Source organism: Mobula birostris, chromosome 11, assembly GCF_030028105.1.
Source record: "Mobula birostris isolate sMobBir1 chromosome 11, sMobBir1.hap1, whole genome shotgun sequence".
In the NCBI taxonomy this organism is placed as follows: Eukaryota; Metazoa; Chordata; class Chondrichthyes; order Myliobatiformes; family Myliobatidae; genus Mobula; species Mobula birostris.
The window spans coordinates 2671956-2698004 of record NC_092380.1 but is presented as its reverse complement, the minus strand read 5'-3'; the positions used below and the strand labels follow the sequence as shown (position 1 = coordinate 2698004).

At 48.5% G+C, this 26049-nt stretch overlaps 1 protein-coding gene across 1 annotated transcript in view; it reads left to right on the top strand.

The window, feature by feature from the left end:
• Positions 1-25556, top strand: part of LOC140205358 (serine protease 27) — a 35815-nt gene extending 10259 nt beyond the window's left edge. Inside the window, exons 2-6 of the mRNA XM_072272953.1 lie at positions 17173-17199; positions 19387-19549; positions 20090-20358; positions 24496-24665; positions 25257-25556. Coding sequence (XP_072129054.1) covers positions 17173-17199; positions 19387-19549; positions 20090-20358; positions 24496-24665; positions 25257-25538 — 911 coding nt within the window. The 3' untranslated portion in view covers positions 25539-25556. The remainder of the gene's footprint in view (positions 1-17172; positions 17200-19386; positions 19550-20089; positions 20359-24495; positions 24666-25256) is intronic.
• Positions 25557-26049: the final 493 nt, after the last annotated feature.

The window sequence follows — 26049 nt, the reverse complement described above, 5'->3', positions numbered from 1 at the left end:
TTACGAGAATTGTCCTTGGAATGAAAGGGTTGACATATGAGGAGTGTTTGATGGCTCTGGGCCTGTACTCACGAGTTTAGAGGAATTGGGAAGTTGGGGGGTTGCAGGATCTCACTGAAACCTACCGAATGTTAAGAGTATCAACAGTTACAGGAAGAAGGCAGCAATATGGGGTTGAAAGAGAAAATAAATCATCCACGATCGAATGGCGGTGTAGTGACTACGCAAACAATCTAACATCACTTACAGACTGTGGGCGGGGGGTCTGATCTGTATGATGCACTTTGCAATCCTATAACAAGGTTCCAAAGTCGAAGAATACATTTGAACATTTATGAAGGAACCAGCAAAGCTAACAATCTTGAAGCAATAGAAACTAACTGAAACTAAAGCTAGTGATATAAAAAATATATACTTAGCATAATGAATGTACTTAAGCTTTCTTCAAGGTAATTAAGACCAGAAGATATAGGAGCAGAATTAGGCCATTTGGCCCATCGAGTCTGCTCTGCCATTTTGTCATCCATTTCCCTCTCAGCCCCAAACTCCTGCCTTCTCTCCATGTCCCTTCATGCCCAGACTAATCAAGAATCTGTCATCTTCTGCTTTAAATATACCCGATGATTTGCATGTGGCAACAGATCAAGTGAACTTAAGCATGCTTAAGTGAAGTTAAGCAGTCAACAAATAAGATACCACCTGGCTCTCTTTCTAGCTCGAGGTTGACCCTAAAGACAAAGCATGAATACGTAACTAAATTCTTTGCTTCTGCCACACCCCAACCCACATGACTAACCACACATAATAAACGCACAGCAAAATAATACAATAAAATGCAAATAGAAAATTAAATAAATGGCTGCTACAAGTGGAGCAGACTCGATGAGTCAAGTGCTGCTATGTCTAATGGTTTTATGCTTGTCCTCAACACCTCTGCTCCACTCTCTACACAATCATGATTGAGTGGCCAAATTCTGCTCTAACTGCATCTCCTGCATTAGCCAATAATGCCACCGTAGAGGGCCAGCCGGTGGTGTAGTGGTATCAGCACTGGACTTCGAGGCGAATGGTCCTGAGTTCAAATCCAGCTGGATCCCAAGGGCAGCAGCAGTATCTGCAGGGAAGGAAGGCCTGGCAGTCTACGAGGCTCAGGTCAGGAGTCTAATGGAATACTTGCCACTTGCCTGAAGGAGTGCAGCTCCATCAACACTCAAGAAGCTCGACACCATCCAGTACAAGGCAGCCCATGATTGGTACCCTTTCCACAAGCATCCAATCCCTCCACCATCGACGAACAGTTGCAGCAGTGTGTATTATCTACAAGATGCACTGCAACAACACACCGAAGTTCCTAAGGCAGCACCTTCCAGACCCACAACCACCACCATCTAGAAAGACAAGAACAGCAGATACCTGGGAATGCCACTATTTGGAAATCTCCTTCCAAGTCACTCACCATCCTGCTGGGAATCAATTCCCTCCCTGTGGGTGTACAGTGGCTCAAGAAGGCATCTCACACCACCTTAGCTTAGCTGGGGCGCCCACATCCCGTAAATGAATAAATTTTTTAAAAATCTACTTCCGTATCTTGGCACTGAAACCCTATGGACAACTCGATGGCACTCAAGAACAACAGTGGGCCATATCTCAAACAATGATTAGTTAGAGTACAGGAGAGAGACAGAGAGCCGAGTGACGTGGTGTCAAGATGATAGATGTGAAAATACTGAAGGCGTTTTACTCTACGGAGGGGAATAAATGGTTTACATTCCTTGTCGAGTTTCTGTTATTCTTCTGCATAGATGTAGCGTGACCTGCTGAGTTCCTCCAGCATTTCGTGTGTGTCGCCTCAGGTTTCCAGTGCCAGCGGAATCTCCCGTGTTTAACGAGTCATGACAACAACCTCAAGGTGCAAACATAAAAAACCAGGTCATTACCTTTCGGAAGCAGGGCAGTGCGCAGACTCCTGCTTAGATCGACAGTGCCGACATTGAGAGAGTGGAGAACTTTGGGCAACTTTGACCTTTCAGGAGTGAACAATCCCAACAGCCTTCCCTGGTCGGACCTTGTAGATACCACCAGCTGCTCTACTTCCTCAGGAAGCTGAAGAAACTTGGCAATGTCTACATTGACCCTCACTGATTGTTATCAACACACCATAGAAAACATCACGACTTGGTACAGCAACCGCTCTGCTCCCGACCGCAAGAAACCGCAGAGAGTTGTGGACACAGCTCAGCACATCATGGAAACCAGCCTCCCGTCCATGGACTCACCTCCTTCACACCTCACTGCCTCGGTAAAGCAGTAGAGACTTCAGAAAGGGTTAGGCAAGGGGAACGCACACCAGTCCTCGTAGAGGGATCAGAAGCGGAGGGAGTGAGCAATTTCAAGTTCCTGGGGGTTAAGATCTCTGAGGATCTAACCTGCTCCCGACATATCAATGCAGCTACAAAGGAGGCAAAACAGCGGGTATGTTTCATTAGGAGTTTGAGGAGATTTGGTCTGTCACCAAAGACACTCTCAAGTTTCTACAGATGTACCGTGGAGAGCATTCTAACTGGCTGCATCACCCTCTGAGGGTCGGGGAGAGTTACTGCACAGGATCAAAATAAGCTGCAGAGTTGTAAACTCAGTCAGCTCCAGCACAGGCACTGGCCTCCCCAGCATCCAGCTCATCTTCGAGGAGCGATGCCTGAAAAAGGCGGCGTCCGTCATTGAGGCCCCCCTATCACGCAGATCATGCCCTGTTCTCATAGTAACCATCAGGAAGGAGGTACAGAAGCCTGAAGCCACACACTCAATGATTCAGGAACAGCTTCTTCCCCTCTGTCATCTGATTTCTGAATGGACATTGAACCCAGAAACACCAACTCACTACTTTGTTATTTATGAGACTATTAAACAATTGAGTATCTAAAGGAAATGCTCCTTGAGTTTTGTTTGCACTTCAGCCCCATGTCCGTGATATATGGTCACCCAGTGTAGAGGAGGGGTGGGCGGGTTGCTCGGGGGATCTGCTGGTGGGCTTGCTCCTGGGCCTGGCCAAGGTGGCCTTTCACAGGTCCGGGCGGCGGACGGTCGAGCTGGCTGCCTGCCCCACTTCCAGAGTTACGTTCATACCCGTGACCTTACAGAGGGAGCATGCGGTCACTATGGGGACAGTCCGAGAGTTCTGAGAATGGTGGACCCCTGCCCCCGAGAACTCAGTGTTTGTAGTTGATGGTGTTTTAATTTGAAAATGTAACTTACTTACATACGCCGCTGGTGTTTCAGGCAGCAATGAAGGTCCTCCATCTCTGGTGGTGGTCAGAGCTTCCTTCATCGTGTCAGTAGTTTCCTCTCGGTTTTCACTACTGTCAGCCATGCAAGTCCCAGATGGATACGCGGGATACCACCGCACTCAGATGTAGGAGGATTCTTCATTGATGTTTCCATAACAGTTTTGTTTGACCAGTCAGGGTTGTTAGCCCTGAGCTGAGCCCCCGAACCTGGTTGACCAGTAGACCACTCTTAGCCTGTCCTCTACCCTTTGACCTGTTTAACATTGGTGACCCCACCAAGAGCCAAAGCGTAAAGCCCTGACTCCAGTCAACATCGCTCTCCGGGTCATCGAGGCACGCGAGCCTCCAAACCCTACGACATGCTTGTGGTCCTCGTGGAGGGTGAAATTGTAAACATTGGTGTAAATCCTTGATCGTGTGTATTTTGCGAGTGGATAAACTTTTGTAGTTTCGTAAAAAAAAGACGAGTAAACATTACCCAAGTCTGATAAAGTAGACTCTTGAGCTCACAATTTACTTCATTGTGGCCCTTACAATTTATCATCTTCCTGTCGCGCACTTCCCGTTTCTGTAATACTCTGTTCTGCTTTCCGCTACTGTGCTTCCCTTGTACAGCTCAATGCACAGAACCGATGGAACGATCTGTACCGGGACTGTAGCGCGTCTATTTACCCGAGCAACACACACAGAACTCAGCAGGTCAGGCAGCATCTACGGAAAGGAATAAACAGTCGACAATTCAGGCCGAGGCCCTTCTTCGGGCTGAGGGGGAAATAGGCTGGCTGGAAGGTGATAGGTGAAGCCAGGTGGGTGGGAAAGATCAACGGCTGGGGAGGAAGGAATCTGAGAGGAGAAGAGAGTGGGCGACGGGAGACAGGGAAGGAGGAGGTTATAGGCAGGAGAGAAGAAATGAAAGGTCATAGTGGGCAGTAAAGGAAGGTTTGGGGGAAGGAGTTTGTTCATGAAAAGGAGAAATTGGTGTTCGTGCCATCGTGTTGAAGACTACCCAGACAGAATATAAGTGGCCTCATCGTGGCACAAGAGGAGGACATGGATCGACACGTCAGAATGGAAATGGGAATTGGAATTAAAATATTTGGCCACTGGGAAGGCCCGCTCATGGCGGATGGTGCGGAGGTGCTTAATGAAGCGGTCCCTGCCTTTTAAATGTTGTTTATGACCTGCTTCAACCACCTCATCACATATACTCGCCACCGTGTGTGTAAATATACCGGGGTGACACGGTGACGCAGCAGTTACCACAAGGCCTTTTAGTACCGGCGACCTGGGTTCAGTTCCCAGCGGGGCCTGTAAGGAGTTTGTACGTTCTGTACAGGATCACGTGGGTTTCCTCCAGGTGCTCTGGTTTCCTCCCACAGTCCAAAGACGTACCAGTACTGGTTAGTTGTAATTGATCATTGGAAGTTGTTCCGTGATTAGGGCAGGGTTAAATCGGGGGATTGCTGGGCGATGTGGTTTGATTGGCCTGACGGGCCCACTCCACACTGTATCTCAATCAAACACTAAACAGATAGACAGATAGATAGATAAAAAGTAGCCCCTCTTTCACCTTAAACACAGGCTCTCTTGATTCCCCAACCCCTGGGAAAAAGTCTGTGCATAGACACACAGTGTACAAGCTGCTCATGGTTCTATACACCTCGATAAGTACTGTGCTCTAGCATAAACTGATTAGCTTTATTAGTCACACGTACATCAGAGCATGCAGCTAAAAGACGATGTTTGCATTAACGACCAACACACAGACCAAAGTTCAAAGTACATTTATTATCAAAGTATTGCGTAAATTACACAGCCCTGAGATTTGCCTGCTTACAGAAAGGCATGAAACAAGAAACCCAAAAGAACCCAACTTGAATAAAAGACCAACACCCAATGCGCAGAGAGAGAGAAATCATGCACGCACGCACGCACGCTCACTCACACACACACACACACACACACACACTCTCTCACACACACACTCACACTCACGCACTCACACACACACACTTATACACACACTCACTCACTAACACACACACACTAACACACACACTCACACACATACACACTTATACACACTAACACACACACACTCACACACACCCACTCACACACACATACACACACACAGACACACACACACACTTATACACACACACCAACACACACACCCTCACACTGATACACACTGTCTCTCTCACACATACACACTCACACTGACACACACTGTCTCTCTCACACACACACACTCACACTCACACACACACTCACACACACACTCTCACACACACACACTCACACTCTCACACACTCACACACACATCGTGCAGACAGTAAAAGCAAGCAACAACATTCCGAACGGAATCGAGCCCGTAAACCCGGAGCCCAAAGCGGCGAGAGTAGGTCCACCACCTCAGCCTGAGCTCAGCGCAAGGTTGTGAAGCTCACAGACACGAAGCCCAGGGCAGTCTCACAGCCTCAGCGCCGCTGGGGGGTGCAGCAGAATCGGCCCGACTACCGCCTCCGGTCTCAACACCCTGCCTTTTCAGTCTATCTGGGCCGGCGCTTAAATGGTCCAGACACTGGGTCGTTCAAGGATTGTAGTGGGGCAGCCCGCAATTGTCGCCATGCTTTGGGCGCCAACATAGGATGACCACAACTCGCTAACCCTAGCGCGTACATCTTTGGAATGTGCGAGGACGCCAGGGCTCCTAGAAACCACGAGATGAAGGGGAGAAGGTAGAGACAGCGGCAGAAATTAAATGGCGATTGGTAATCAATGGTGCCGTAAAGCGATCTTGCCAACTGCTATGCTACCATGATGCATTTGGAGTATTGGATGCAGTTTTGGTCACCCTGCGGTGGAAAAGCTGTTATTGGGCTAGAAAGTGTACGGAAAAGGTTTACCAGAATGCTTTCTGGATACTGCAGGCTGCATTGCAGGAATCACGTACTGGGACGTCCTGAAAGCATGTACACCAGCCTCCAAGAAGACCACAACCTCATTGTAGGGTTTGGTAGCTTGCGTGCCTCAATGACCCAGAGAGTTACGTTGGCTGGAGTCAGGGCTTTATGCTTTGGCTCTTGGTAGGGTCGCCCATGCCAAACAGGTCAAAGGGTAGAGGCCAGACTAAGAGTGGTTCACTGGTCCTCCTGGTTCGGGGGTTCAGCTCGGGGATAACAACCCTGACCAGTCAAACAAAACTGTTACTGAAACAGCAATGAAGAATCCTTCTACATCTGAGTGTGACGGTATTCCTGAGTCTCCACCCGGGACTTGCATGACTGACAGTAGTGAGGACCGATAGGAAGCTACGGTCTCGATGAACACCACCAGAGACGGAGGACCTTCATTGCTGCCTGAAACGCCAGCACATAACGGGCAGCTAAATCAAAATCAGAATCAGGTTTAAAATTATCAGCATAGGCCATGAAATTTGTTAACTTTACGGCAGCAGTACATTGCAATACATGATAATAGAGAGAAACAAAAAAAAACTGAATTACAGTAAATATATATAGTATATATTAAATAGTTAAACTAAATAAGTAGTGCAAAAATAGAAATAAAAAATTAGTAGTGCTCATGGTTTCAATGTCCATTCAGAAAGCGGATGGCAGAGGGGAAGAGGTTGTTCTAGAACGGAGCGTGTGTCTTCGGGCTTCCGTACCTCCTTCCTGACGGTCGCAATGGGAGCAAGGTCTAACTTGGGTGGTGGGGGTCCTTAATGATGGGTGTCGCCCCTTTGAGGCATCGCTCCTTGAAGCCGTCCTATGCACTGCGGAGATTACCACCAGCCTCAAGGACAGCTTCCACCCTCCTGCTAAACTTCTAACCTGGGCCCTTTGCTCCCAGTGGATCATCGGCCATCAATTACCTCCTGTCTCCGTCGTCATCTGAAGCTGATGGTATGCTTGGAGTTCATCAATGTTTCTGTGATCCGTTGTATATCCCCTGTACAGGGGATTGGCTTGTACAGATTCACCAGAGCCCTGTTGTCTGGACTTAACCGTTTCCACACTCCGGACAGGGACGTAGGGCCAGACTCCATCGTTAACTAGACTGAACTGTCCCCCAATGGACTCTTGCCCTCACAATCTACCTCGTCGTGGCCTTTGCACCTTATTGTCAGCCTGCACTGCCCTTTCTCTGGAGCTGTAACACTCTATTCTGTGTTCTGTTATTGTTTTACCTGGTACTCTCTCAATGCACTGAGTAATGAATTGAAGCGTATACGTGGTATACAAGACTAGTGACCAATTTAGTTTTGTCACGAACCCCGTGATGGGAATAAAGAACCAGCAGAGATGGAAAACACTTTGGAGTCCAGTATTGCTATAAACTAATAATATTTATTAGTAACTACAATACAGCAATATAAATGTAGATAAATCAAACAGGTTAGCAATGATTATATATATATAAGTAAGTATGTCAGTAAGTGTGGAAATATATGTATGAAAAACCAAGCTTCTTTAAGTCTAGAGGTGAAAAGATGGTCTTACGATGATGAGTAAAGTTCAGTTCAGTTCATGGTATTTGGTTGAGTAGTGATGGAGAGAGAGAGAGGGAGAGATTTGAGTCTTCAGGTGAACTGATGCCGTCAATCTCCTTGTTGTCCTTCCGAAATCCTTTCAAAGTCACCGACAGTGACTTTAACAAAGGGGACCGGTTTTCTGTGGTGGAGCTATTCCCCCAGACGAGGGTGGACACATGGACAACTCCCCACCAGTCACCCCTTTCCTCTTTCCATTGCAAGAGCGACTGATCGATCTGCCTGATCAATCCTCCAAAACCCACTTTCTCTGCGGGCACAACAATGCTCATTCAGTGTCCAGATCATGTGTCCGAGATCTATCATCTGACCTCCTATTTTATCTTCCCGTACTGAGCATCAACTGTCATTCAAATAACTCCTCCTTCCTCTCTCTGTGAAGAAATGCAAGCAGGCAAAAGTCCTTGAGAAGTGTCAACAACCCACCGAAAATCATAACATTGAGTGTCCATTAAATAACGCCGCCTTCGGTCACCATAGAAACTTACAATCTGCTCAGTGCCATCTCCAACTCCAACTCAGCAGGAATCCAAAAGTTACTTCCAGTGCCTTAAAGTGATAGTCCAACAGTTAGTCTTCATCTCTCTCTCTCTTTTCAAAACAACATGTCGGTGTTAAATAACTCTCTCTCTCTCTCTGTCTCTCTCTCTCTCTTTTCAAAAGCACAGTTCATAGGGGTAATTCAGGACCCCGTCACAGTTTATTCCCTGGAATGTAGGAGATTGAGGGGGCAGGTGACCTGACAGAGGTATATAAGATCACGAGGCATAGACAAGGTAAAAGTACATAGTCTTTTTTCTCCCAGGGAGGGGGCTGCTTTAAAACAAGAGGGAACAGGTTTAACCTCAGAGGTGAGAGACACCAGGAGCATCTTCTTCACAGAGGAGGTGAAACGAGCGGCCAGAAATGCTGGTTGAGGCGGCCACACTAGCAACATTTAAAAACCATGTCCTGCCCTGTAGATCAGCAGATGGACAAGGAGAGGATTGGGAGTCTATGGACTAAACATGGGGAGGTGGGACCAGCTCACTGGGCAACACGGCCAGCGTGGACAAGTTGGGCAATGGTCTGTATTTGTGCCATATGTCTCCAGGGTATATTGTGCCCAACACTCCCCATAGTAAGACCATAAGATACAGGAGCAAAATTAGGCCATTTGGCCCATCGAGTCTGCTCTGCCATTTCATCATGGCTGATCCATTTCCCTCTCAGCCCCAATCTCCTGCCTTCTGCCCATATCCTTTTGTGCCCTGACTAATCAAGTACCTATCAACCTCTGCCTTATGTGATACCCTGGAGACCATGCTTTATTTTATTTATACAGTTATGTTGTTTTCTCAAAATGCAACAAGCATTCCTTTAATTATATTATACAATTGAACACCTAAAATAAAAAAAATCAGTCGATTGATAAGTTAGGCTTGTTGAATTAGCCAATGGGATTTGTCTTGGGAACATTCTAGAGAAAATGTTGAAAAAGAGCAGGTTACCATTTTGTGGAGAGTGCATTGAAAAAGAGCAGGGTAGCCATTTTGTGGAGAGAGTGTAGGAAAAGAGCAGGACGGCCATTTTGAAGAAGCAGAAAGAAGGAAAATAGAAACAGACGATGAACTTTGCAGAAGAACATAGTGAAACACTCACAGAATCCATCTGAAAGGACAGATAACACACATCAAAGTTGCTGGTGAATGCAGCAGGCCAGGCAGCATCTCTAGGAAGAGGTACAGTCGACGTTTCAGGCCGAGACCCTTCGTCAGGACTAACTGAAGGAAGAGCTAGTAAGAGATTTGAAAGTGGGAGGGAGAGGGGGAGATCCAAAATGATAGGAGAAGACAGGAGGGGGAGGGATGGAGGCAAGAGCTGGACAGGTGATTGGCAAAAGGGATACAAGAGGATCATGGGACAGGAGATCCGGGAAGAAAGACAAGGGGTCGGGGGGGAACCCAGAGGATGGGCAAGGGGTATAGTCAGAGGGACAGAGGGAGAAAAAGGATAGAGAGAGAAAGAATGTGTGCATAAAAATAAGCAACAGATGAGGTACGAGGGGAAGGTGGGGCATTAGCGGAAGTTAGAGAAGTCGGTGTTCATGCCATCTCCCCCTCCCCCTCGTACCCCATCTATTTTTTTTCTCTTTGCTGCTCTTCTACTGCTCTTTTTCAGTACCGTGAGTAAATGGAGTGAAGCAAACTGGATTGATTACTCAACAATGAGCTCCAACGATTATGTGCACATTATAGACTGATTATATACAAAATAAAGAAAAGGGCTACCCTTTAAATATATATAGGTCCTTTATTTTGTCATGTTATTTTATCTGTTATGGCTTAAAATACTTTGTCAATACAATTCCAATCAAAGTTTATACTGGTGTGAGTTAAATTATTATTTTCTGGCAAATTTCCACGTGTGTTAGAGTTTGTACAGTAATTGCCTCGGATTTCCTTTAGAAGGAACATTAAAACTTTATGTTTATGTTTAACCAAATCATATTTTCCCTGGACATATCTATTTATTGGAAATCACTACTCCCATGAATTGTTGAGTTATGTTGCTGTTAGCTTTTATTCACAGTAACAGCTAACTCATTACAAGCAAACGGTGAGAGGATTACATTTAAATACGCACAATGGCTTAGTCATAGTCATAGTCAGTCATAGTCATAGTCATACTTTATTGATCCCGTGGGAAATTTGTTTTTGTTACAGTTGCACCATAAATAATAAATAGTAATAGAACCATAAACAGTTAAATAGTTAAATTGACCTGTGGCAATGAATTCCACAGATTCTCCACTTTCTGCCTGAAGAAATTGCTCCTCATTTCCATTCTTGGTGGAGAGTAGAGAGAGCCTGGAATGTAGTGCCAGAGGTGGTGGTGGAAGCAGATATGCCCATACTATGTATACATCTACGCTACGCCAGATAATTTTGAAAACGCCAGTTTCGAGTAAAAACGTCCACACTAGGTGTTTTTAAAAGTGTCTTTGTCCACATTAGATGGATATTTGGGCGAATCTCCGCATACTGGGTATGCGCAGGACACACAGAAAACAAGTGAAGAGGAAACTATATACTTACTCTTAGCACATGGATGTAGGAGATATGTGAGGTTCAGAGACAGAATCAGGTTTATTATCACCGGCACGTGACGTGAAATTTGTTAACTTAGCAGCAGCAGTTCAATACAATGCATAATATAGACGAAAAAAAAACAAAATAAAATAATAATAAATAAACAAATAAATAAATTACAGTATACGTATGTTGAATAGATTACAAATTGTGCTAAAAACAGAAATAATATATATTAAAATAGTGAGGCAGTGTCCAAGGATTCAATGACCATGTAGGGATCGGATGGCAGAGGGGAAGAAGCTGTTCCTGAATTGCTGAGTGTGTGCCTGTCAGAATGCTCTCCATGGTACATCTATACAAGCTTTTGAGTGTATTTGTTGACACACCAAATCTCTTCAAATTCCTAATGAAGTTTAGCTGCTCTGTCCTTTATAACTGCATCGATATGTTGGGACCAGGTTAGGTCCTCAGAGATCTTGACACCCAGAAACTTGAAACTGTTTGTTCTCTCCACTTCTGATCCCGCTATGAGGATTGTTATGTGTTCCTTCATCTTACCCTTCCTGAAGTCCACAATCAGCTCTTTCACCTTACTGATGTTGAGTACCAGGTTGTTGCTGCGGCACCACTCCACTAGTTGGCATATCTCACGCCCCCTCGTCACCACCTGAGATTCTACCAACAATGGTTGTATCATCAGCAAATTTACAGATGGTATTTGAGCTGTGCCTAGCCACACAGTCATGTGTATATAGAGAGTAGAGCAGTGAGATAAGCACACGCCCCTGAGGTGCACCAGTGTTGATTGTCAGTGAGGAGAAGATATTGTCACCAATCCGCACAGATTCTGGTCTTCCAGTTCGGAAATTGAGGATCCATTTACAGAGGGATGTACAGAGGCCCAGGTTCTGCAACTGCTCAATCAGGATTGTGGGAATGATGGTATTAAATCTGAGCTACAGTCGATGAACAGCATCCTGACGTAGGTGTTTGCATTGTCCAGGTGGTCTAAAGCCATGTGGAGAGCCAGTGAGATTGCGTCTGCTGTTGACCTATTGTGGCGATAGGCAAATTGCAATGGGTCCAGGTCCTTGCTGAGGCAGGAGTTCAGTCTAGTCATGACCAACCTCTCAAAGCATTTCATCACTGTCGATGTGAGTGCTGCCAGGCGATAGTCATTAAAACAGCTCACATTATTCTTCTTAGGCACTGGTGTAATTGTTGCCTTTTTGAAGCAAGTGGGAACTTCCACCTGTAGCAGTGAGATGTTGAAAATGTCCTTGAGTACTCCAGCCAGATTTTCGGAGCCTTACCAGGTAGTCCATCGGGACCTTCTGCTGGCATATGTAATGAAATGTGTTGTCTTTGCAGCAGCAGGACAACGCAATATATAATAATAATGTATTACGTGTTATGTGTAACATTTAAAAATATTTTTCTATACATAAAATAGTTAAATTAAATAAAAAACAAAAATAGAAATAAAAAAGTAGTGAGGTAGTATTCATGGGTTCAATGTCCATTCAGAAATCAGAGGGCAGAGGGAAAGAATCACTGAGTGAGTGCCTTCAGACTTCTGTACCTCCTTCCTGATGGTAGCCATGACAACAATACGTGACCTTAGGAGATGATGGATGGAGCCAGGAACTTGAAGTTGCTCATTCTTTCCACTTCTGATCCCTCATTTTAGAAGCACTACTCCTTGAAAATATCCTGGGCACTGTGGAGGCTAGTACCCATGATGGAGCTGACTGAGTTTACAACTCTCTGCAGCTTATTTTGATCCTCTGCAGTAGCCCCCTCCCTCCCTCCAATACCGGACGGTGATGCAGCCAGTTAGAATGCTCTTCATGGTACACCCGTAGAAATTTACAAGTGTTTTAGTGACAAACCAAATCTCCTCAAACTCCAAATGAAATATAGCTGCTGTTGTGCCCTTCTTTGTAGCTGCATCGATATGTTTTGTCCAGGCTAGACTGTCAGAGAAGTTGACACCCTGGAAGTTGGAATTGCTCATCTTTTCTATTTCTGGTCCCTCCACGAAGACTACCCAGAGTAGCTGGAAAGAGTTTTTGAAAGGGAGTGGTTGGTGCGTGGAATGCACTGCCTGAGTCAGTGGTGGAGGCAGATACGCTCGTGAAGTTTAAGAGACTACTAGACAGGTATATGGAGGAATTTAAGGTAGAGGGTTATATTGGAGGCAGGGTTTAAAGTTCGGCACAACATTGTGGGCTGAAGGGCCTGTACTGTGCTGTACTATTCTATGTTCTATGTTCTCTGTAAAGTGAGTCGGTAGGTCATGGAATCAATTCAGATTCGTGGAAAGTGTAGTTTTCCACATTGGTTCAGGAGCCTAATGGTATGATAACTCTAATAACAGACCCTAACTGTTCCTCAGCCTGGTAGCGTGGAACTGGAAGCTTCTGTGCCTCCCTCCCAATGGTACTAGAGAGACGAGGGCCTGATTTGTAGCAGGCCAGGCAGCATCTCTAGGAAGAGGTACAGTCGACATTTTAGGCCGACGTCCTGACGAAGGGTCTCGGCCTGAAACGTCGACTGTACCTCTTCCTAGAGATGCTGCCTGGCCTGCTACGTTCACTAGCAACTTTGATGTGTGTTGCTTGAATTTCCAGCATCTGCAGAATTCCTGTTGTTTGAGGGCCTGATTTGGTTGGGGTGATTGCTGTGTATTTAATATTTCAGTAATATTTGAGTACTGTTGTAAATATATTGTTTGATTAAGCATTCTTGTTTGTTTAAACAATTAATTATGGGTTATATGTATAAATAACCGGCCGGCGTTGTAGTGGCTTCCGCACCAGACTTTGAGGTGAGCGGTCGCAGGTTCGAGTCCGGCCGGCTCCGTGCACGCTTTCCACCCGTGCTGGGTTGAGCGTCGAGCTGGCAACTCGGCCTCATAAAGAACAGACAAATGCCAACATATGCCAAGGTTGCCTCCCCTGTGCATGGAGAGGAACAACAACAAACGTAGAAATAAATGAATTGGATACATCATCACACTACCACGTGATAATGTGCGCCTGGCTTAAAGCAAACATGAAATTAGGCTCACATATCAGACTCCCGTGTCTTCAGGTCAAGATAATTGTGAGTTAACTATATACATGTATTTAGACAATATTTCCTCAAACCAGGGTGTGAAACACAGAGGCACATATAACACACGATAACTTATGAAGGTAAGGATAAAATCTACAGATGAATCACATAAATAACAAACTAAAGTGCATTAATGTTAAATATTGTAAGGTGTGAAACAGATTAACCGGCAACACTTCGAATATGATGCAACAGGGAGTTCAGAAGCCTAATGCCCTGGAGAAAGAAACTGCTTCTGATCCTGATCCTCGTTTCTTTTGGGCAACCTAGTCTCCTGCCTGATGGTAGAAAGTCAAAGAGGATACTGGATGGATGGGTGGGATCCTGATGGGTGCAGAAACCTGATTGGATGAGGACTAACCAATCAGGAGGGACTGACTCTGGGGGTATAAATACCACCGGACTAGGCATGCCCAGGCATCATCCCTGAAGAAGATGGCAGAGTCTTAACGTCAGTCAAAATCAACACATGGATCTGGCTGGAAGCTCCAGAAGAGTTTATGCATCATATGCGTTGGGAAAGCACTAGATGCTTTTTTATATATAATTAATTTGTAATAAAATCTCCAATACTAAAAATCAGGCAATGGAGTGGGCTTAAAATGGATAGACCATCAGGGAGGAGGTACAGAACCCTGAAGACCCACACTCCACATTTTAGGAACAGCTTCTTTCCCTCCCCCATCAGATTTCATGAACCCAAAAGCTCAAAGTACATTTATTATCAAAGTATGTTTACATTATACAACCTTGAGATTCATCCCCTTACAGGCAGCCACAAACAAAGAGACCCAAAAGAACCCATAAAAGAAAAAAAACACCATTAAATGCCCGATGTGCAGAGAGAAAAAAAAAATCATGTAAATTATAAAAGTAAGCGAATAGGGTTCAGATACGAAGCCCGCAGCAGGCCGCAGCCTCAGCCTCAGTTCAGTGCCGAGCCGAGCAAGCGCAGCAGAGCAGTGGGCATAACCAGTCCGACCTTCGCCTCTTGTCCCAACACGCTGCCTTTTCAATCCATGAAGACCACCTCATTGCTTTGCTCTCCCCTGGCACTTTTTTATCTATGTTTTACGAGGGTGATTGATAAGTTTGTGGCCTAAGGTAGAAGGAGATGAAGTTATTAACTTCAAACTTTCTGCATTATCACTCAAAGAGTTGAACTGCACATGCATGTAACGAGTGCGTTTTGGACCTTCAGGTGGTCCACAGCAGGGGTGATTGATAAGTTCGTGGCCTGAGGTAGAAGACGATGAGTTATACAGCTGTTGTTACACGCACGTGCAGTTCAACTCTTTGAGTGAAAGTTTGAAGTTAATAACTCATCTCCTTCTACATTAGGCCACGAACTTATCAATCACCCCTCGTATATATTTCTTAATGTAGCTGCCACAACATAAATTTCACAACGTATATCAGTGATAATAACTGGATTCTGATTCTAATCCCCTTTGATAAATATTTATTTTATTCAGGAGTTACACTGCAACTGGACAGGGTACTGGTGAGGCCGCACCTGGAGTACTGCGTGTGGTTCTAGTCTCCCTATTTGAGGAAGGATATACTGGCTTTGAAGGCCGAGCATGGGAGTTTCACCAGGTTAATTCTGGAAATGAGGGGGTTAACCAATGAGGAGATTGAGTTGGCTGGGACTGTCATCATTGGAATTCCAAAGAATGAGAGGGGATCTTAGAGAAACATATAAAAGAGACAGTTAAGATAATCCTGACGAAGGATCTCGGCCCGAAATGTCAACTGTGCATTCATTTCCACAGATGCTGCCTGACCTGCTGAGTTCCTCCAGCACTTTGTGTGTGTTGCTTTGGATTTCTGGCATCCACAGATTTTCTCGTGTTCAGATGAGACAGAGGCAGCAAAGTACCAGTGAAACTAGAATGCAGGGAATAGACTTAGAATGGAAATGAGGAGAAACTGCTTTTCCCACAGAATCGTGACTCTGTGGAATTCTATGCCCAGGGAGGCAGTAGAGGCTGTTGTTTTTATTGTGTTTTCGTGGCAAGATATGGAAATAGATTGCCAGGCCTTTCTTCCCTGCAGGTACTGCGGCTGCCCAGGTGGGATGCAGCCAGATTCGAACTCAGGACCATCCATCTCAAACTCCAGTGCTGATGCCACTAACACCATCGGACGGCTACGTCATTCAGCCAGAGTTGGACAGATTTTTGCACAGCAGGGGAATTAAGGGCTCTGGGGAAAGAGACAGGGATGCGGAGTGATAATTCATCATCTTACTGAATGGTGAAGTAGGCAATTTCCAGAGGGCCAATGCTGTAAGAGGAATATTACCAGCGGTTTTGAGCCCCTGATCTAAGAAAGGATGTAGTGGCATTGGAGAGAGTCCGGAGGGAGTTCAGGAGAATGATTCTGGGAGTGACGGGGTTATGCTATAAGGAGCTCTTGATGGCTCTGTGCCTGTGCTCACTGGAGTTCAGAAGAATGATGGGGGGGTGGGGTGGTGGATGTCATTGAAAGCTGCTGAATATTGAAAGGCCTGGAGTGGACGTGGACAGCATGTTTCCAATACTGGGAGAGAATGGACCAGAGGGAAGAGCCTGAGAATACACAGGCGCTCCTTTAGAACAGAGACGAGGGGGGATTTCTTTCATTGGAGGATAATGAATCTGTGTTGAACTTACCTATTTAAAGTAGTGGTTGATAGGTTCCTGATTAACCAGGGCATCAAAGGTTATGGGGAGAAGGCACGAGAATGGGGCTGAGGGGCAAAATAAATCAGCCATGAAGGAATGGTGGGGCAGTCTGGATGGGCCGAATGGCGTGATACTGTTCATCAGAATTATGGAATAAAGATCAATTGTGGCAAAACTCTCCCTGAAATGGAAACTGTCGAGTCCAGGCGGAATTCTCATAAATCTCTTGTGCACCAGTTCCAGCTCGGCAATGTCTTTCCAATAACAGAATGAGTGACAATGGACACAGTAGGTCCCTGCGTGAAGTCCTGTGACCCACTGCATTTTGGTAAACTTTGTTCTTGCACGTAATGCATCCGAGGGTGTGATCGCTCGGGCAGAAGAGGTCCCCTCTCTGGTGAATCTGTTAATCTCCCACCACAGTCCAGAGTGTGGTCAGACTCATGGAATTTCTCTCTTTCAGGTTTACCGACGGGGGAAGCACAATTCCGTAAGTTCCAACGAGATCCCGACGGGCTCACACGGAGTTTCCCGCTTCGAAGTTGTGTGGGGAGACGGGTTAACCCTCGAAGATGTCCTCCTGGCTTTGAGAGGGGTAGTGAGGAGGGAGCTGTGTGAGTGGGGGTGAGGAGTGAATGCTGTGGGAGGGGGTGAGGAGGGAGTAGTGTGGGGGTGAGGGAGCAGTTTGGGACGGGTTGAGAGGGAGCGCTGAGGGATGGGGATGGGGAAGGAATGCCATGGGAGGGGGTGAAGAGGGAGCTTTGTGAGGGGGTGAGGAGAGAACAGTGTTGGGGGTGAGGAGGGAACTCTGTGGGAGGGATGAGGAGGGAATGCTGTGAGAGGGGGTAAGGAGGTAATGCTGTGGGAGGGGGTGAGGAGGTAACGCTGTGGGAGGGGGAGAGGAGGGAAGGAGATTCTCTGGTTTCTACCCTTCCTCAAAACCGGAATTGACTTCGGATCTGGCCGCTTCTGTCCACAATTACCCAGGAATGTTTGACAAGTGGAATGTGCCCAGCTGATAGAGAATCACTTCCTTGTGGCAAAACACCAGCTCCCCTCACACCCAGAAACTCTCCCCACACCCACTCTGCCATCCCAGCACACGCTGGGATCTGCTCACCCTCACATAGGTAGAGACGACTGCCTGTAAGTAGCAGGCCTGTCATTGTACTCATGGCAGTGATGTTAGGTCAGACATCTCCACGCAGGTTCCAGTACACAGCAATTCCAGCAGTGGTACCTCACAGCCTGCCAATCCCACCAGGCTGGGAAACCAGTACACGCATTCTCAGCAGAGTGCCAACCCACAGCTTCCTGATCCCAGCAGAGTAGTGCCCTAATACATTCCAGTCCCAGCAGGCAGATCCCAGTAGATGGTGACTACTAAACCCTGATCCCAGCAGAGGTGCTCCCCAGTGCACTCTAGTCCCAGCAGATAGGAGTCCCAATATACCCTTGTCCCAGCAGACAGGGATCCCAGTAGACCCTGGTTCCAGCAGACAGGGATCCCAACAGAAACTGCAGTAAGCAAACTGGCACCCTGGTCCCAGGAAAGAGGAGTCATTGTAAAGCTCCCAGTAGATATTGACTTATCAGAACTAGGTCACCGTATACGCTAACCGCAGCAAAGTTAGTTCAGTGCACCCTGATCCCAGTGAGGAGGGGAAACAGATGCGTGCAATGCCCAGTCCCGTGTGTCTGATCCAAGGTCCCAAAGGGGACGATGGGATGAGAGATGACAATGTGGTCGACGCCCAGCCCCGGGGAGGGAGAGGGCGGTCTGACCGATGTCCAGTCACGGGGAGGGAAAGGGCGGCGTGTCCGACGCCCAGCCCCGGGAAGGGAGAGAGCGGTGTGTCGGATACCCAGCCCCGGGGAGGGAGAGGGCGGTCTGTCCGACGCCCAGCCCCGGGGCGGGAGAGGGCGGTGTGTCTGATGTCCAGACCCGGGGAGGGAGAGGGCGGTGTGTCGGATACCCAGTCCCGGGGAGGGAGAGGGCAGTCTGTCCGATGTCCAGTCCCGGGGAGGGAGAGGGCGGTGTGTCGGATACCCAGTCCCGGGGAGGGAGAGGGCGGTGTGTCCGATGCCCAGTCCCGGGGAGGGAGAGGGCGGTGTGTCGGATACCCAGTCCCGGGGAGGGAGAGGGCGGTGTGTCGGATACCCAGTCCCGGGGAGGGAGAGGGCAGTCTGTCCGATGTCCAGTCCCGGGGAGGGAGAGGGCGGTGTGTCGGATACCCAGTCCCGGGGAGGGAGAGGGCAGTCTGTCCGATGTCCAGTCCCGGGGAGGGAGAGGGCGGTGTGTCGGATACCCAGTCCCGGGGAGGGAGAGGGCGGTGTGTCCGATGCCCAGTCCCGGGGAGGGAGAGGGCGGTGTGTCGGATACCCAGTCCCGGGGAGGGAGAGGGCGGTGTGTCGGATACCCAGTCCCGGGGAGGGAGAGGGCAGTCTGTCCGATGTCCAGTCCCGGGGAGGGAGAGGGCGGTGTGTCGGATACCCAGTCCCGGGGAGGGAGAGGGCAGTCTGTCCGATGTCCAGTCCCGGGGAGGGAGAGGGCAGTCCGTCCGATGTCCAGTCCCGGGGAGGGAGAGGGCGGTGTGTCGGATACCCAGTCCCGCGGTTAGGAGGTGACGTTGCCGTGGGTTACATGACATTAATTGGTTCTCTCTTGCTTTTTCAGCCTGTGGGCGTCGTGTGATCAGAAATCGGATCGTGGGGGGGACGGACGCGATAGAGGGAGATTGGCCTTGGCAAGTCAGCATTCATTTAGACAACAAACACGTTTGCGGAGGCACACTCATTTCCCCAGAATGGGTCTTAACGGCAGCACATTGTATGGAACGGTAGGGGTCACGCATGTCTCACTGATCATCCCCAAGTGTCAACAAGATCACCGTGTAGTTCATGTCGCATTGGACGGTGTGGAGGGAGCTTCACTCAGTGTCTGACCCCGGGAGTGTGTGATGGGACGGTGTGGAGGGAGCTTCACTCTGTGTCTGACCCCGGGGGTGTGTGATGGGACGGTGTGGAGGGAGCTTCACTCAGTGTCTGACCCCGGGAGTGTGTGATGGGACGGTGTGGAGGGAGCTTCACTCTGTGTCTGACCCCGGGGGTATGTGATGGGACGGTGTGGAGGGAGATTCACTCTGTGTCTGACCCCGGGAGTGTGTGATGGGACGGTGTGGAGGGAGCTTCACTCAGTGTCTGACCCCGGGAGTGTGTGATGGGACGGTGTGGAGGGCGATTCACTCTGTGTCTGACCCCGGGAGTGTGCGATGGGATGGTGTGGAGGGAGATTCACTCTGTCTGACCCCGGGATGGAGATGGAGGGATATTTGCTGCATTTCTAACTGTTGGGAAACATCTTTCTTCCCATCGCTCAGTACTCAGCTGCACCGTTATCTGCTGTACTTCGGGAGATATCAGCAGAATGGAATCAACAGACACGAAACTTTCTCGAGGATCGTCTACGTTCGGAAACACAGTAGATACACGATAACTGAAGAGGGTTATGACATTGCTTTATTGAGACTTCCCCGTTCAATACCCCTCTCCGAGTATATCATCCCCATCTGCCTCCCCAGCAGCACCTACAAGTTCACCTGTGGTCCTGGCTATTACGTCACCGGCTGGGGACACGTCAGGGAAAGTGGTAAGAAATTAGTTCGGTACTCCATGCGTTGACAAACGGCCCTCTTCCTCCCTCTGGGACTGTCCTTCGCCACCCCACGGCCTCGACCGGGCGTCGGACACACCGTCCTCTCCCCTTTTCTCTGGGACCAGGTAAAGTGTAAAAAACACCAGGGCACGCTGTAAATACCGACACGCTCTCTGGGAACCCGGTAGATACCGACGCACTCCCCAGGACCACCTGTAAATACCGACAAACTCCCGGGACCCCTGCGAATACCGACATGCTCCCCGGGACCCTCTGTAAATACCGACACACTCCCCAGGACCCCATGTTAATACTGACACACTCCCCAGGACCACCTGTAAATACAGACACACTCCCCAGCACCCCTGTAAATACTGACACACTCCCCGGGACCCCATGTTAATACTGACACACTCCCCAGGACCACCTGTAAATACAGACACACTCCCCGGTACCCCCTGTAAATACAGACACACTCCCCAAGACCCCTTGTTAAGAACATAGAACATAGAATAGTACAGCACAGTACAGGCCCTTCGGCCCACAATGTTGTGCCGACCCTCAAATCCTGCCTCCCATATAAGCCCCCACCTTAGATTCCTCCATATACCTGTCTAGTAGTCTCTTAAACTTCACTAATGTATCTGCCTCCACCACTGACTCAGGCAGTGTATTCCACGCACCAACCACTCTCTGAGTAAAAAACCTTCCTCTAATATCCCCCTTGAACCTCCCACCCCTTACCTTAAAGCCATGTCCTCTATATTGAGCAGTGGTGCCCTGGGGAAGAGGCGCTGGCTATCCACTCTATCTATTCCTCTTATTATCTTGTACACCTCTATCATGTCTCCTCTCATCCTCCTTCTCTCCAAAGAGTAAAGCCCTAGTTCCCTTAATATCTGATCACAATGCATACTTTCTAAACCAGGCAGCATCCTGGTAAATCTCCTCTGTACCCTTTCCAATGCTTCCACATCCTTCCTATAGTGAGGTGACCAGAACTGGACACAATACTCCAAGTGTGGCCTAACCAGAGTTTTATAGAGCTGCATCATTACATCGCGACTCTTAAACTCTATCCCTCGACTTATGAAAGCTAACATCCCATAAGCTTTCTTAACTACCCTATCCACCTGTGAGGCAACTTTCAGGGATCTGTGGACATGTACCCCCAGATCCCTCTGCTCCTCCACACTACCAAGTATCCTGCCATTTACTTTGTACTCTGCCTTGGAGTTTGTCCTTCCAAAGTGTACCACCTCACACTTCTCTGGGTTGAACTCCATCTGCCACTTCTCAGCCCACTTCTGCATCCTATCAATGTCTCTCTCGATCTTTGACAATCCTCTACACTACCTACAACACCACTAATCTTTGTGTCGTCTGCAAACTTGCCAACCCACCCTTCTACCCCGACATCCAGGTCGTTAATAAAAATTACGAAAAGTAGAGGTCCCAAAACAGATCCTTGTGGGACACCACTAGTCACAATCCTCCAATCTGAATGCACTCCCTCCACCACCACCCTCTGCCTTCTGCAGGCAAGCCAATTCTGAATCCACCTGGCCAAAATTCCCTGGATCCCATGCCTTCTAACTTTCTGAATAAGCCTACCATGTGGAACCTTGTCAAATGCCTTACTAAAATCCATATAGATCACACCCACTGCACTACCCTCATCTATATGCCTGGTCACCTCCTCAAAGAACTCTACCAGGCTTGTTAGACACGATCTGCCCTTCACAAAGCCATGCTGACTGACCCTGATCAGACCATGATTCTCTAAATGCCTATACATCCTATCTCTAAGAATATTTTCCAACAGCTTTCCCACCACAGACGTAAAGCTCACTGGTCTATAATTACCCAGACTATCCCTACTATCTTTTTTGAACAAGGGAACAACATTCACCTCCCTCCAATCCTCCGGTACCATTCCCATGGACAACGAGGACATAAAGATCCTAGCCAGAGGCTCAGCAATCTCTTCTCTCGCCTTGTGGAGCAGCCTGGGGAATATTCCGTCAGGCCCCAGGGACTTATCTGTCCTAATGTATTTTAACAACTCCAACACGTCCTCTCCCTTAATATTAGCATGCTCCAGAACATCAACCTCACTCATATTGTCCTCACCATCATCAAGTTCCCTCTCATTGGTGAATACCGAAGAGAAGTATTCATTGAGGACGTCGCTCACTTCTACAGCCTCCAGGCACATCTTCCCACCTTTATCTCTAATTGGTCCTACCTTCACTCCTGTCATCCTTTTTTTCTTCACATAATTGAAGAATGCCTTGGGGTTTTTCTTTACCCTACTCACCAAGGCCTTCTCATGCCCCCTTCTTGCTCTTCTCAGCCCCTTCTTAAGCTCCTTTCTTGCTTCCCTATATTCCTCAATAGACCCATCTGATCCTTGCTTCCTAAACTTCATGTATGCTGCCTTCTTCCATTGGGCTAGATTTTCCACCTCACTTGTCACCCATGGTTCCTTCACCCTACTATTCTTTATCTTCCTCACCGGGACAAATTTATCCCTTACATCCCGCAAGAGATCTCTAAACATCGACCACATGTCCATAGTACATTTCCCTGCAAAAACATCATCCCAATTCACACCCGCAAGTTCTAGCCTTATAGCCTCATAATTTTCCTTTCCCCAATTAAAAATTTTCCTGTCCTCTTTGATTCTATCCTTTTCCATGATAATTATAAAGGCCAGGGAGCAGTGGTCACTGTCCCCCAGATGCTCACCCACTGAGAGATCTGTGGCCTGACCCGGTTCATTACCTAGTACTAGATCTAGTATGGCATTCCCCCTGGTCGGCCTGTCCACATACTGTGACAGGAATCCATCCTGGACACACTTAACAAATTCTGCCCCATCTAAACTCTTGGAACTAATCAGGTGCCAATCAATATTAGGGAAGTTAAAGTCACCCATGATAACAAACCCTGTTATTTTTGCACCTTTCCAAAATCTGCCTCCCAATCTGCTCCTCTGTATCTCTGCTGCTACCAGGGGGCCTATAGAATACCACCAATAAAGTAACTGCTCCCTTCCTGTTCCTGACTTCCACCCATATTGACTCAAAAGAGGATCCTGCTGCATTACCCACCCTTTCTGTAGCTGTAATAGTATCCCTGACCAGTAATGCCACACCTCCTCCCCCTTTTCCGCCCTCTCTATCCCTTTTAAAGCACTGAAATCCAGGAATATTGAGAATCCATTCCTGCCCTGGTGCCAGCCAAGTCTCTGTAATGGCCACTACATCATAATTCCATGTATGTATCCAAGCTCTCAGTTCATCACCTTTGTTCCTGACAATACAGACACACTCCCCGGGACCCCCTGTAAATACAGACACACTCCCCAGGACCCCCTGTAAATACTGACACACTCCCCGGGACACCCTGTAAATACAGACACACTCCCCGGGACCCCCTGTACATTCTGACACACTCCCCGGGACCCCTTGTAAATACTGACACACTCCCCAAGACCCCCTGTAAATACTGACACACTCCCCGGGACCCCCTGTAAATACCGACACACTCCCCGGGACCCCCTGTAAATACAGACACACTCCCCGGGACCCCTGTAAATACAGACACACTCCCCAGCACCCCTGTAAATACTGACACACTCCCCGGGACCCCTGTAAATACTGACACACTCCCCGGGACCCCCTGTAAATACTGACACACTCCCCGGGACACCCTGTAAATACAGACACATTCCCCGAACCCCTGTAAATACTGACACACTCCCCGGGACCCCCTGTAAATTCTGACACACTCCCCGGGACCCCCTGTAAATTCTGACACACTCCCTGGGACCCCCTGTAAATACTGACAGACTCCCCGGGACCCCCTGTAAATACTGACACACTCCCCAGGACCCCCTGTAAATACTGACACACTCCCTGGGACCCCCAGTAAATACCGGTACACTCCTTGGCTCCCTCTGTAAATAATGACACATTCCCCAGGATGCTTCTACAAATAACTACATAGTGAGGCAATTGTGTGTGTGGGGGGGGGGGTCTTTAATCCTGAGGGAAGGGTGGGTTTTTGACCCAGAGTTCAGTCGCTCTGCTGACCAGCTCTCTCGCTCTGCCGCCTGCCCTACAGTGAGTCTTAGCAATCCCGGGACCCTGCAGGAAGTCGCAGTGAATCTGATTGGGCACCGGACCTGTGATGCCATGTACAACAATGGGAACTCTCCCCTCTCGCAGCCCTACAGAATCACCGACCAAATGCTGTGTGCTGGCGTGCCCCAGGGAAACAAGGACACCTGTCAGGTGAGCAGTGTGTGGTGGGGCGATGCTGAGGGAGCTTCACTCTGTGTCTGACCCCGGGAGTGTGCGATGGGACAGTGTGGAGGGAGGTTCACTCTGTGTCTGACCCCGGGAGTGTGTGATGGGACAGTGTGGAGGGAGATTCACTCTGTGTCTGACCCTGGGAGTGTGTGATGGGACGGTGTGGAGGGAGCTTCACTTTGTGTCTGACCCCGGGACTGTGCGATGGGACGGTGTGGAGGGAGTTTCACTCTGTGTCTGACCCCGGGAGTGTGCGATGGGACGGTGTGGAGGGAGCTTCACTCTGTGTCTGACCCCGGGACTGTGTGATGGGACGGTGTGGAAGGAGGTTCACTCTGTATCTGACCCCGGGAGTGTGTGATGGGACGGTGTGGAGGGAGGTTCACTCTGTGTCTGACCCCGGGAGTGTGTGATGGGACGGTGTGGAGGGAGCTTCACTTTGTGTCTGACCCCGGGACTGTGCGATGGGACAGTGTGGAGGGAGCTTCACTCTGTGACTGACCCTGGGAGTGTGTGATGGGATGGTGTGGAATACTGCCTCTAGGTCTCACTCTACATTCCCATCCCTCACAGGGGGACTCCGGCGGACCCCTGATGTTTCCTGTCAACGGGACCTGGATGCAGGTGGGCATTGTGAGCTTTGGAGAAGGCTGTGGAAGACCTAATCGCCCCGGGGTCTACACCAAAGTGGCCGCCTTCCACCAGTGGATCCAGGAGAACGTGATGAACCTCACATTCGTGTCCCCAGGAACTACATCCATAGTGGCTCTCAATCGGTGCCTCAGTGGGGCAGAGCAAGTCAGGGGCATCCTCCTCCTCCAGGCTGCCAGCCTCCTTGCCCTTCTGCTCTCCTGAGCGAGTGATGGACCCTGGGAAGACTCAGGGGCCGGGGGGGGGGGGGGAGGGAGGGCGGGAAGTGTCTATCTTTGAAAACTCTTGAGCACGAAATGAAGGAATCCTTGGACTAACACTGGCCAGTTCCCCCTCTCCATCCACATCTCATGGGATTCCAAACCTGGGGACCGACCAGTATGTTTTGCGCGATCTTACTCTGTTCTGCTGCCGAAGGGCTCCCAATCTCTCCCGACTTGGCTGAGGTTGGACCGGGAGCTTTCCACAGCAGGGATAACATGGGTTGTGATATTTTCCGAGTTGCCCCTCTCTTTCTGTTTCTCAATACAGTAGATGGTGTCAGGGAGTCTCACCCGCAATGAGCCTCCCCACTTTGAGTGGCCATGCAGGTGGAGATTCCCAGGAATCCCACGGAATATTGCATTACTTTCCTCCTGGTTTTTGTCTCCGCCAGCACGAATTCATCTGCATAGTCTTCAACAGGAGCAGACGAACCCACAGAATAAACACAGTG